General features: G+C 43.0%; 1 protein-coding gene across 2 annotated transcripts in view; it reads left to right on the plus strand.

Moving 5' to 3' along the window:
- The window catches only part of NR6A1 (nuclear receptor subfamily 6 group A member 1), a 226,687-nt gene that overhangs the window by 195,687 nt on the left and 16,364 nt on the right, over positions 1-14,636 (plus strand). The window contains exons 5-8 of one of the 2 annotated variants that reach the window (XM_083160991.1): positions 3,462-3,517; positions 6,321-6,478; positions 7,114-7,341; positions 9,569-9,823. In XM_083160991.1, coding sequence (XP_083017117.1) covers positions 3,462-3,517; positions 6,321-6,478; positions 7,114-7,341; positions 9,569-9,823 — 697 coding nt within the window. The remainder of the gene's footprint in view (positions 1-3,461; positions 3,518-6,320; positions 6,479-7,113; positions 7,342-9,568; positions 9,824-14,636) is intronic. The other variant, XM_083160992.1, reaches the window with a different exon arrangement.

A 14,636-nucleotide genomic window follows, 5' to 3' on the forward strand; every position in this document is an offset into this window, starting at 1 on the left:
CAACGTGGGTCTTAAATCCCGGCACTCCGACCCTGCTCTTGACTAGGGTTGAAGTGAAGGGATTTAAGAGGTTTGTAAAGCTTTAACCTAGTAATTTGCAGGTGGTGTGAATGGGGTCCGTCTGCACCCGGCAAAATGACCCGGCATTTAATTGCCGGTGGGAAAGGGGTATTAGTCTCTAGCGCTGCAACCCTAGTCTGCTAAACTGGGACATTGCAGAAAGCAGGACTAGAACTAAAAGTAATACAGAGGTGGATATATGGGAAACTATACTCAAAAAAAAGGAAATAAGGCTGATAATAATATATAATAAAGAAAATATAAATGCGCATTATAAGCTATCGCCATTAATAATTGTTTTATCTGACCCTTAATGTCTTTCCGAATAATAATCACAAAAGGGTATTCACTTACCAGAACCCATAAGCTAATTTGTCCCACTTCTCGTGTAATATTATTTTGTCTGTAAATGAACATTGCTGGAGGAATGCATGTACCGGTATTTCAGTGTCCAGCGCTTGTTTCTTTGTACGGCTTTTAAAGTTCAATCTTATTTGTAAGGTTTATGGGAACAAAACGCATATTTGAGCAGAGCAAACGGCTGCTTTCACCTCTGCGAGTGCCGGTGGTCTGAGCGTACAATGACTCTCTGTGTTGAGACCAATTTTCTGTTTGAAATCAAAATCCCTCAGCGCTCCAGGGCAAGGCAGGAGATAAACGTGTTTCTGGGAAGAAATCAGATACCAAACAAAGACTGGGCACCAGAAGGACCTGTTTGGACACACTCGGCTCTGGGTAATCAGAGGGCTTCCAGTGTGTCCTGGCTGAAATAATCAAATCACCACTGGAATGTTCCTCTTTTTATTTTATTATTGTCCCTAAATGAATACCCGTTCGAGGGTATTTACATCCCTGGGTGCAAAATAAAGGAAACACATTCCTTAGTAGCCGTCTATTGAAGGATTACCGGACAGATGACACTTTTTTAAAACCAAACGAAGATTTATTTTTGCTTGACACCCATCTTTTTACAAAACGACCCCCAAAACTTCAGCGCTTTGTCGGACTTGTGAATGTGGGCGATACCTGTTGGGTGCACTTTGAGGACTTGTGATTGTGAGTGATGCCTGTATGGTGCACATCATTGAGGACTTGTGAGTGATGACTGTTGGGTGCACATTGAGGTCTTGCGACTGTGCGTGAAGCCGGTTGGGGGTTATGCTGTCCCTGGGTAGACATTGTCTAGGAAATCAGTCACTAGGTCGCACCTAAGAATATTCAACAGACACAAGCTTAAGGTCGACACGGACATGTTGGGTTGAATTATCCTAAAAGCATTTTTTTTTTTTACACGCTTTAAAAGAACATTTTACTCAAATTTCTAAAGATGTAAATAGGGGCTGTTGCCCGTAGCAACCAAATTACTTCCAGCATTTCTCTGTTGCAAAATAACATGATAGACAGTATCTGATCACCTCTTTAAGCTTTAGGAAATGTTCCCCTTATGTCAGAGGTACAGATGTAGAACTCTACTGATTACAGATGCGTTGGAAAAACGACCGCAGTTGATATTTTACAGTTTTACAAGTTTACCAATTCACCACCGAATGACTTGGCACGGTCTGCGTTTATTTAAGAATGTGTTTTTTACGAGTCCTAAACCCCCTGGAAAGTTTGGGGGGGGAGGATTTAAGCAAATACTGTTGTATTTCTTGTTTTTCTATCTGAGAACGTGTGATGTGGGATGTCAGGAGCAACAAGAACGCCCCCCCCCCCTCCCCTCTCTCTACTGTATCCACCTTTTTTTATACTGTACTCAAGGTCAAAAGGCAGGAAGCTGTTACAGCAGTGACACCGCATTTCAAAGCACAATATGTCTGCCTCATAAATGTCACATACAGTGTAGGTTGTCTTGGAGGTGTTAGTACAGAGTAGATAGTCACACTAGGTCATAGAAGGAGATTAACATTTTGGGTGAAATTTAATAGGATGAGAGGTTTGGTAAGAAATCTCCAGGTTTTTTTAAAGCGGCAATCATTTACACTGCAATACCAGTTTCATTTTGCAGTGTAAATGATTGCCGCTTTTAAAAAAAATGGAGATTTCTTACCAAATCTCTCGCATGTGAAATGTAAAATCAAGGCTCAATTTATTGGAATGCATCCTACATACAGTATAACTTGGTAAACCAGCGCCACCTTGTGGCAATTAATGAAATCTGCAGTTCCTTTTTTACTACACTGAGATTTGTTATACATTTATGCTTTGGTTTAGTGTTAAAATATGCCTAGTGTTTGCAGAATTCCTCATCTCTCAGTGGTTGTCCTATTTATATTTGTAAATAAAAGTGGAGTATCGATATAGTGCATCAAACTATGTAAGTTTATTTTTTAAACTAATTTAAGGTATATTCAATGATTTGCTAAATGTATACAACATCTGAGTTTTGAAATCTTTTTCAGAGCATTTCAAGGAGATGTGTATTGGTCCCAGCAGGGAAATTACATATTGTTCTTATTTTCTGCGCGACTCTCCTATAATATGTAGTACATTTAAATATCTATAATCATTTAGATGTCCTTTCTTGTATCTATACAGTATGTGTTTGTTAAACTGGTTAAAAGCCATTGGTGCACATAATAAGGGTCATTGTGTTGTATTAATATTTATTATTTAACAGTTTCTTATATAGCGCACACATATTCTGCAGTGCTGTACAGAGAATATTTGAACAGTCACATCAGTCCCTGCCACAGTGGAGCTTACAATCTATATTCCCTACCACGTGTACACGCACACACACAGACATTCTAGGGGTAATTTGTTGAAAGCCAATTAACCTACCAGTATATTTTTGGATTGTGGGAGGAAACCGGAGTACCCGGAGGAAACCCACTCAAGTACGGGGAGAATATAAAACCTTCATATCCAAAGTAAAAACTCCTAGACATCTGGTGAGCTTTCTTTATTACATATTAGTAATGCCGGTGCGCACGCGACAATTCTGCAGATGATACGACGTCTGTTGCTCAGGAGTTCTCGCAGATTGAGCTGCATGTACAGACAGCAAAGGGTGTCGCTAACGACTCACATGAAATTGGGCCTGATTCAGACTTGATCCCAAAAGCAAAATCTTTCTCAAATGGACAAAACAATGCTGCACTGCAGGTGGGGCAGATGTAACATGTGCAGAGAGAGTTAGATTTGGGTGAGTTATTTTGTTTTGTGCAGGGTAAATACTGACTGCTTTATTTTTTTTCTCTGCAGTTTAGATTTCAGTTTGAACACACCCCACCCAAATGTAACTCTCTGCACCTGGTACATCTGCCCCACCTGCAGTGCACACATAGGGGTAAATTTACTAAGATGAGAGTTCTATTGAAGATGGGATGTTGACCAAAGCAACCAGATTCTATCTATGATCTTCTAGAAGGTTTAAATAATCTTTACTCTTTCCCCAGCAATCAGAGAGGATGGGATGCCAGGAGGAAGAAACAAAAGCATTGGCCCTGTACAGGTGAGACCCAGAGAGCAGTGATCCATTCAGAAAATGAATATGCTGAAATGTTTTGTAAAGGAGTGCCTTGTAGCCCACGTGCGCTCACCCTGCAGCCCACGTGCGCTCACCCTGCAGCCCACGTGCGCCCTGTAGATGTTGATCTATTTTACTTTACAAGTATTACTTCTTTCGGAGCAGTCATTGCTGTTCTTCACCTTAGTAAACTTTTACTGCTGTACTTTGCAGGTACTTTGTCGCCCCTTCCTCTCACTTCTACTCCCCAGGTTCTGATTTGGGACAGTGCCTATTATTACTAATATATAATTGTACATTTCTAGAAAAGTAAATATATATATTTAAACCATTATTTTCAACGACAACAGGGAGCGTACCTTATAAATAAATATCTAGAAAATTCATCACAGTTGATAATAGTTTGTATCCCATATAAAAAAGCTATAAGAGAGCGGTCCCGAGCACACTGTGCTATTATATATATATATTTAAAAAAAAAAATTTCTTGCTGGAAAATATTCACACTTGTAAAATGACATGACTGCATCATATAATATGGCTTCACCAAACAAATCCATATCATTTAGTCAAAACTGTAGTAGATGGGAAACACAAGATAACATTGTAGGTTCTTGCAAGCAAAACATATTAAGATATAGATTATTTATACCTCTTTTACACCAAGGAATAACCCAGGTTGGACCCAGGTCAGCTTTGGTGTAAAAGGGGCCAACCCAGGTCCAGTAACACTGGTCTCCTACCCAGGTCCTGACCAGGGTTGAACACTGGTTGGACCTGGGTCGTGGGCGGTGTAAATGGTCCCAACCCAGGTTGGGACATCCGGGTAGTGCTGAAAGGATACCAGAAGTGCTGGACGCCTTTCCACAGTGCGCTGCAGTGGCAAAAGACAGCAGCCAGAAAGGATACGGGCACACAAATCCTAATTGGATGCAGTATTATTTATATTATTTTGTTTGGGGGGGAGGGGACTGGAGGAGCACATGGGAGATTCGGTCTGCTGCTGCAGGGGAAGGGGCTGGGGAGAGCACATGGGTGATGCTGCACTTTTATACCGCTATGTAGGCTTGAGCACTGAATAAAACTTTTTGAAAAATATTTTACAAAATAAACAAACCAACATTTTTCAATGCTAACTTGTCATGTCTTTTAATTTTTATTTGACATCATTGAGGGAAGGTTAGATCGCAGTTTATCGGTCCTAAAATAGACATTTTTAATGTCATCCATAGGGAAAAGCAGTGCTGACCCAGGTTTAGTGTAAACAGCGCAGACCTGGGTCCGACCTGGGTCACAGTGCTGTGTAAATGGGGTATGAAGCTGGGTCCAACCCTGGAAACTCCCGTGTTCAAAGACCAGGGTCCAACCAGGGATTTTGGTGTTAAAGGGGTATACTGCATAACTGTGGGATCGTATACTTGATTTTTAATTGTGTAAATAATTTCGGTACGCTATCTAAAATCAACTCCATGCCAACATGGATAGTGGGGGTATGAACTATCCATGTTGGCATGGAGCTAAGTTAGTTTATTTTAGATAGTTTGCCAAGCGTACAAACCGGAAGTAGCACGGCGCCATGCTGGCGCCGTGAAACTACACAAGTACCATAATTTCACACCAAAATCATTTTAAACAGATTTATTCCGATTATTATTATTATTATAATTATTTTATTTTAAACATTATTTATTAATAAGATGTGAAACATTTCTAAGATGACCTACAACAATAATATCACATCATATAACAAAGTGGACAATTAAGTAAATTGTTTGCTGTACAGATAAACAATGAATAGTCCTGAAGGTCAATCAGATATGAAGATTATGAAGTATCATCTACATTTTCTATATTAATTATATATTATATCATTTATTATTCTAATATAATTTAAAAAAATATAGCATAGAAGAGTGAAAAATGTTGGGGAATCAAATGTTTGGTGTCAATATCAAAGAATAAAGAACGAGGTCGTTGTTAAATCATTTAAAAATGAATTCCACCGTTCTGCAAATGTAGTTGTATGACCATCCGGTTGAAAATTAGGTTATAGAACAACAGGAATAAGGGACTAGGAAGTGGAGCGATATTATATTGGCGTTTGGATATATCCCAAACATTGAGAGAGCAGTTACATGGTGACACAAGACAGGCCCATACAGTACAAGCACGCACTAGGTTCCAATTCTGTCAGAAGCCAGCGAACCTACCACTAAAATTTTGGACATTGTGGAAGGAAACCGTAGCGACACAGAAAATAACCACGCAAACGAGGACAGAACATACACATTCCACACAGACTGTGCGAATCGAATCCAAGACACCAGTGCGTGGAGGCAGCAATGCTAGACACTGTGATACCCATTTCCAAACATTTTCCAAAAATGGAACTTGCTTTATCTCCGTGAGAGAAAAATCTATACAAGCTTGAGTCTCCCATATCTGGAATGCTTGGAAGTATTTTGGATTTCCTATTTTTCCAAGTTTTGGAATATTTTTATACCGTAATAGCTGGAAGGAAATGTTTTACACCATTTAAAAAAAAAATGTATGCATGATATCATTGTTACTTAAGCTAAGAAAGCTGCAAGACCTACTGGGCAGCCATCTCTGCCACCCACCTGCCCTATATAACACATTATGTGCTTTTAAATATGGGTGAAACTACAAATTTATTTATGTTTTTTTTTTATTTAGTTTTTTGGAGTTTTTGTTTTCAGTTGAAGCTTATTATAATTTATTTTTGTTCTGTAAATGATTTATCTTTTTCTTTTTTTACTCTTTTTAGATTTCGGATGAGGAGATTGAAAGAATAATGTCTGGTCAAGAGTTTGAAGAAGAAGCCAACACTTCATGGAGTAACAACGGAGACAGTGACCACAGCTCGCCAGTCAACGGAGTTTCCGAGAGCAACCAGCCTTCCCCCGTGTCCACCCCTTCCTCCAGGTATATAGACCCTGCTTTCCTGGCTTCACAAATAAAAGATAATATGAACCCCTTTCACACCAGAAAATGCAGGCACGTACCAGGGAAAATGGTCCCTGCATTTTCTGATGTGAGGGTGCAGCGGGGTCCAGACTGCGGAGATCCGGGTAGCGGTGGCTGGGCACTTGTAGCGCTGTTTGCCGGGCAGCGGGGCAGGAAGTGCTGGATTTGAAAGCATATTGAAAAGACTGGCCAGACGCTGATTGGCTGAGAGCGTCCGGCCAGTCTTTTCAGTATGTTTTCAAATCCAGTGCTTCCCACCCCACTCCCCGGCAAATAGCAAAACAAGCGCCCAGCCGCCACTGCCCGGATCCCCACAGTCTGGACCCCGCTTCCCACCGCCCGGACCCGGGTAAGTACCTTTCAAACCAGCCAATAACCTGGGCTGGTTGCGGGAGAAACCCTGCCAGCTAGCAGGGTTGAAATCCCAGCAACTTTTCCGGAACCTTGCACACCAGCGCTAGTCACTGGGTTGTTCTCGGGGCCAACCCAGGAATTTTGGCTGGTGTGAAAGGGGTATAATTAGAAGACGGACACAGCATATTTTCCTTCTTTTGGCTGACGGCATTGTCAATACTCTTTCTTTTCTCTTTCAGTAGATCCATAGAACTAAATGGATTCAGTTCTCTACGGGACCAGTATTTGGGAACTCCCGGCCCCACGCACTATCAGTATCTACCTCATCTTTTTAGCTACACTGCTCATTCGGCTCTGATCCCGTCCCAAACACGAAGCCTGGATCCTCAGTCTCACACGCTCATTAACCAGCTGTTAGCCGCAGAGGATATGGAACCTCTCAACACCCCAATGCTTATTGAAGATGGGTAAGTGTGCCATAGACTTTGAGAAATGTTTTCCATGACCGCTTTTACAAGACTGTTATATGAGAGGCACTAATCTCACTGAGTGCTGTTAGCTATGGGAAGTAGGATGTTGCAGGTCCTGTGCCTTGAGAAAGGGGGATACCCATCTACTATTAATATGATTGCACTTTCTTCTGAAGGACAAAGTTAAATAAATAACAGAACAAGATCCTGGTCCTCTTATGTGCCGGAATAACTGTAGAAGCGACAAAGTACGCCTTTACGCTGCCAGCAGAATCGCTGAGGATTGTTTGCCAAAAAGAGCAAAAAAAATAATAAAGAGAATTTTCATAAATACCTTCCTATAACAGAAAGACCTGTTCTGTTAATGTGTGTGAAAAAGCAGCATAAAAATGGCACCTTAATGGTGTCCTATCTCATTGATGCATTAGTCCTTGTATAATTGTAAATTATACAGCTATAGAACAAATCCCTCTATAGAAACTGACTACATAAACATTACAAAGCTGCTATAACAAATCGTAGTGCGCCAAATGGATATGAGACAGGATGAACATTTTCATATAATGTAACACAACACAAAACCGTTACATTTGATCTAATACAATTCGCCCACATGGTGGCGCTAGAGACAGTAAAGAGTAAGGTCTAGAACGTGGATCCGAAGGTGTTGTGTTTTGTTTAAAAGGAAACATGAAACATAAAGGAGACACACACTCTATATAAAGAGTGTGTCTGGTGTGTGTGTGTATATGTGTATATATATATATATATATACATATATATTCTGACCTCTTCCCACCCTCCTGCATAAAACCCGACCATCTCTCATACTAACCTGTTTATGCTCACCTCTTTCCCTTCTGTGTCACCCCTGTCTGTCTAACCCTCCCTTTTTAGAATGTAAGCTCTCACGAGCAGGGCCCTCTCTCCTCATGTGCCTTTCTTAGAATATATAAACCTCTGCCACCCTGATGACTGCTTCAGTGTCCTGTCCCCTGGTGCAACTATCCATATTTACCATGTACTTGTCCTAAACTGTCTTGTGCTGTAATTCATAATGTTTTTGCTAATAACTATGCTCTGTAAAGCGCTGCGGAATATGTATGCGCTATATAAGAAACTGTTAATAAATAATAAATATATATATATATACAGTCTGTGTGTGTGTGTGTGTATGTGTATATATATATATATATATATATATATATATATATACATACAGTCTGTATGTGTGTGTGTGTGTGTGTATATATATATATATATATATATATATATATATATATATACATACAGTCTGTGTGTGTGTGTGTGTGTGTGTGTGTGTCCTAACCTGCAGAAAAGTGGGGTCCCTTGAAGGGGGCTGCAGGCTTAAATGCATTGATCAATTCATGAACCAAATCTCTACTATTTATTATCAGTTAATTTAGTGTGTGCAGAGCCCCTACAATGTCTGTTTAAACAATGTGGTCACAAGCCATAGGGCACCCCAAAACTAGGAAAGGTGAGTGCCGATGTTAAGTATATATATATATATATATATATATATATATATATATATATATATATATATATATGAGTAAGCCTGCTCGAAGCGTATTAAAGAGTAAAGAGATGTAGTTTCACTCTCTGCCAGCAGATGGCAGTGTTTTGAAGTCTCACAGGCACTAGACACATATAGATAATATAAATTAAAAAGGCTCCAGCAGAACAAAAATTGCTAGTGCATTTATTAGTAACATTTCGGGGAACGTATCCTCATCCTCAAGGCAGGTGGTACATTCTCCAAAACATCACTAATAAATGCACTATAACTTATCGTTCTGCTGGAGCCTTTTTAATGCTGCCTAGCTACTTGCTGCTGTATATACTGGTTTTAGGGATGCCAGGGATTCTGATGTAATGATCTAATGTTTATTCTGATGCTAAATGTGTCATTTTCTTGGTGACAGCCAATAAGGTGCGCTATTATCCCAGAGTACCATCCCAGGTGGAAAACTGCCAGGGCATAAAGGTTACGTTCTTAAAAGATGCTGCATTATCCACTGGACTTAGGAGAATCCGTAATGATCACACAAATCGATATGTCACTGTTACAGACCTGTAACGCAATGCCGTGCAGAGGGGTAGAATCTGGGGAAGTTGCTGTCTAGTCTTTTTAAAACTATTGAAATGAGCTTTTTTGAGACATTTTTCGTAATCTGAACCTTTCCCCAAATTCCCACAGGTACAAGGTTACTCAGTCAGAGCTGTTCGCCCTTCTGTGCCGGCTTGCCGACGAGCTGCTGTTCCGGCAGATCACGTGGGTGAAGAAGTTGCCGTTTTTCTGCGATCTTTCTATTAAAGATTACACTTGCCTGCTGAGTACTACGTGGCAGGAGCTGATACTGCTGTCCTCGCTGAATACGTACAGCAAGCAGATCTTTGGGGATCTAGCCGACGTGACCTCCAAGTATTCGCCTTCCGAGGATGAACTGCATAGGTCAGATCCAATGACTTTCTATTTTCAGAATGAATAATTTGAATTGGTGTACTGTATATATTTTCTATTTCTTTGTTCTACAGGACATGTATCATCCACCCCCAAAGGGGCTGATGTGGTAAATGAATGATTCTGAAACTGTTACAGACTTGTGTGGAATCAGTTGCTCCACGCCATAATTTGGTCTACAGCATCATGGTCGACACCATTAGGTCGACATAGGAAAAGGTCGACACGGGAAAAGGTTGACATGGTTCTAGGTCGAAAGGTCATTAGTTCGAACGGTCATAAGTTCGACAATTTCTAGGTTGACAGTCAAAAGGTCGACATGGGGTTTTTCACTGTTTTTTGAGCCGACATGTGCCGACAGGCAGTATTTCATGCCCTACTATCAACTAGGGCAGGGCTGGGCAATTGCGGCCCTCCAGATGTTGATGAACTACACATCCCAGCATGCCTTGCATCAGTTTCAGCATGGCCACATAGCAAAACTAATGCAAAGCATCCTGGGATGTGTAGTTCACTAACATCTGGAGGGCCGCAATTGCCCAGCCCTGAACTAGGGCATGGTGGGAGAATAAAATAGTGTGCCAAGCGTAGCCGGGATGCTGTGCACTTGAAACTGTGTCCATGTCAACTGTGTTGACATTCAGGTAAAAAAACCAGTGAAAACCCCCTTTAGACTATCAACCTAGTCATTGTCGAACTAATTACCTGTTGAACTAATGACCTTTCAAACTAGAACCATGTCCACCTTTTCCCATGTCGACCTAATGACTGTCGACCATAATGCTGTAGACAAAATGATCCCAACCCAGTGATAGTCACTTGTACAATGAATACACGTGCGCTCGTTCAGCTAGTCTCAATACTCCATGCAGCACAGAACACATTGCCTCAAGAGACTGCACTGATTGATATGTGACACTTAGGGCAGTATTCGATGCTCCGGCGAGCGCGGCACAGCGGTCTCCATTTTTCGCTCGCGGTGCATTCTGCATTTTTTCTACCCCTCGCCGTGCCTCCTGCTCACCCTATTCAACGTGTCAGCTGCTCACCGCTCCTGATGGCGAGCCTGGACCAATGCGGCGTACAAGGTTTTATTCGCTCCATTTGTAGACAGTGTTCAAATATTGTAGAGATATGCAGAAAAATGCAAATTAGCCTAAAAAAACTATTCCAAAGCAGCCGATGTGTGAAAAGGTGGGTATCCCCTCAAAGTCCAAACGAATGAGTGAGGAAGACGAGGTGAATCATGGGTACAATATACAGTGAGAAAAAAATGCATCATGGGGGGGGGGGGGGAGGAATCACAAAAAATAAAAATATATTCATGTGGCGCTTCTAATGAAAAAAAATAATATACTGTAGATCCTTCAAATAATAAAAAAATAGACTTGTAGACACTAAAAAGACAATACAATTATTTTATAAGTACGTACGTTCAGTTCACCTAAAAAAGATGCCGAGAGCAATATGGAGAGGCGAGCCGACAACAACAACAAAAAAACAAGCAGCGAGGTACACAAATGGCGAGGCACACAAATGGCGAGGTACACAAATGGCGAGGTACACAAAATGTCCCATAGGAAAGCAACAGCGAACAATGGCGATGACCAAGTGAACAGGGCAAAGGTCTCTGTTTATTTTTGAGGAACCGGGAGCATAGAATAGGGCGAGGAACATTTTTGGAGAGAGGACTGGCCTTCTCGCCCCCAAAAAAGCAACCTCGGCGGAAAAAAAAGCAAAATGGGAGCATTGAATACTGCCCTTAGTCTCAGTCACACCCAGATATGTGTATAAAAGCACATTGGAACGTGTCATAAAAAATCTGCACACAGCCACAAGCCACAGCTGGGTTGGCAGACTCAAACTGGCCACACATCAGAACGCCCTGAATACAACCTTATCGAATGCAGGCAGGGCCGGTGCAATGCACCGGAGCGCCCTAGGCGGGGGGGCCTGCCGGCGCTCACCCTCTCCACCGCGGCCGCCACTTCGCTCCAGGGGGGAAGAGGAATGTTGCCGGAGATGATGCAACATGCCGCCGGTTACAGATGCAGTGATCTGGGCTCCAGGGGGGTCAGTGGCATTACTTCCCGGGTGGGGGGGGGGGGCTCAGGGGGTAGTTGAGGGAGCAGCGGTTACAGAGCGGCGGTTACAGATGCGGCCGCCACTTTGCTTGGGGGGGGGGGGATGTTGCCGGTTACAGATGCAGCTATAACATCCGCAGCTCCGGCCGGGCTCCAGGTGGGTCAGTGGAGTGCGGGGGCTATCCAGGGGTGGGGGTATGGCTCACTCACCTGCTCCAGTCCCAGCTGCTTTCTTCTTGCTCTCCTCATGCCTAAAGCTGCCTAGTGGTGGCGCCGGCCCTGAATGCAGGGCGTAAGAGCAATCGGACTAGCGTTCGTATGTGCTCTGAAAGCACATGCGATCTGCTTGCAATCACAATGAAAGCGGACAGATCGTACATGCAGCGCGTATGATCTGGGGACCGACCTCTCGACCCGCGGGACCCTGCATCGTAATGACACTACTCAGGATGTGCACACGATCCCTCGCACGGCCCATTGAAATTGTACTGATCGGCCAGACATCATTCAGGTGTATGGCCCCCTTTAGACTCATTTGCATGCAGATATACAAGTGCTGCATATTAAATGGATCATCGCAGTCTGGTGAAGTGGTTTTGTCTATTGGTAGTGTACCTAAGATGCTCCAGACCTGGAGCGCCGCGAATAGAAGTTAGCACAGTACTTGTGTATTATCCTGGCGCCCGATATATCGCATCGCATGCCACTAATTAAGGCGATTTTTAACTGTATACCCACCCTGATTGGTAATCAGTATGTTAAATGCCCCCCCATTGTTAACGCCACCCCACAACCCGAAGCGTGGCGAGCGGCGGCGGTACGCATCCTCCGACCTTTTCATACCCCCACTATCCACGTCGGCGTGGAGTTGATTTTATATAGTGTGGCGAGCCACCGAGCCCGAAGCGTGGCGAGCGCAGCGAGGATGACGCGGAATATATGTGAAGTAATCCGCGTCCCCTCACCATGCTTCGGGCTCGGTGGCTCGCTGCGCTCACCACACTATATAAAATCGGGTCTGGGGGGGGGCATTTAACATAGGAATCAGACATCTGGGTGCCTGTACAATGAAAAATCAGGTCCAATCGCGTCGCATTGCATGTGATATGATCGCATGCGAGGCGACCGATTTTTGGTTGTACAATGCCCTACGAGTAAAAAAATCGGGCGCCCAGATAATACACAAGTACCGTTAACACGACTGCAGCAATAGCGTATGTCTTGCTGGCGTATATAATTTGCTTCTTCTGTGTGTGCAGATGTCAGAAGTGTTTCTATCGGTGTGGTTACAACAGCCGTGCCACATTACCCTCCGTGTTACCTCAACCGCGTCACCCAAGTTCAAATATCACATTAATGTAAAATAATTTTACAGCCGTGATCCCTGACCATTAAACTATTAGTTAGCAGAAATTAGCCTGGGGTCTTTGTGATACAAGTCTGTCACTAAATCTACTCTTATCTGCGTTTCAGGGTATGTAATATGGAAAGTGATTTACGATGTGTGTTTTCCATAATCAGCCTCTTATCGGGGCGCCAGATTACAGTGTGATTTAAGGCTAGTTGTGTGTTCACGCACAGCTGCACCAGCCTCTGGCCAGCTCCAGAGCGCCACTAACGAGCTTGTACACCCACCAGTTATCTGCACCTCGTTATTAGTGGCCCCTCGGCTACTCCTACGCCTCGGAATTCATGCAGAACACCTTCATTTGCTGGTGGCACCGCTGAGCAGCCTGGCTGCAGGAAAGGTTCACATTGCTGTGTCCTCCCACTCCAGAAAGGAAACCGTTATCTAATGCTATGATTTGTTGATTCCGGTCAGTTGTGGGCTTACAATGAAACAAAGTCCCCGCTGGGTTACACGAAATGCAGATACTTAAGTTCATTTAGAGAACACAAACCTAGGACGCTACACCGCACAAAATACTAGTGTATATGCTGGGTGCCCACCAGAGTGATTAGGCCTCAATCCCGTCAATTTCCTTTAACTGGGCACAGATCGTGATCAGATTGTGATCGGATCATATGCAGGTCGGGCGCTCCAACAGATAGTGCGGCCATCAATCGATAGTTTCACGATCGTGATCGTTCTGGTATATACCCTACACTAGACCAACCCGGAAACCACAACAACTGGCAATCAACAAAACGCATCAGATTCACATATACCTTTAGACTGGACACCGTGATTGCTTTGTTGATATAAAAAGCAGCGGAACCTGCTGCGCTGTGTAAGACACTTAAAAAATAAATATTAGATGACCGCTATTGATTAACACACAATAGGTTGACACATAAAAAGGTCAACATGCATTAGGTCAAAAGGTCGACACAAGCCAACTGTTGATGTGTAAATGGTGACCTGGATTTTTCATGATATTTATTTTAAAACCGTCTTGTTCTTACTTTACCATCTCAGTGGGCACAGATAGAGAGTATGGCGTATGGCGAGCGCACATGGGACACTCATACGGGGGCCATGTCAACATCTGCCGACATAGACAACAAAAACTTTTTAGTCTAACTTTTACCTTTTGAACATTTTGCTTGTGTTGACCCTTTCACCATGTCAGCATTTTTTCTGTGTAGACCTTTTGCCGGTAGACCAATAATGGTCGATCTATTGACTGTCGTCCTATACACTGTCGGTATAAGTGATCCCTCCAGGATCCCGGCAGGGCGGAGGGGGAAAGAGGGCAGCTTGAACTCGGCACACCGGG

Source organism: Crinia signifera, chromosome 9 (assembly GCF_055691185.1).
Source record: "Crinia signifera chromosome 9, ASM5569118v1, whole genome shotgun sequence".
In the NCBI taxonomy this organism is placed as follows: Eukaryota; Metazoa; Chordata; class Amphibia; order Anura; family Myobatrachidae; genus Crinia; species Crinia signifera.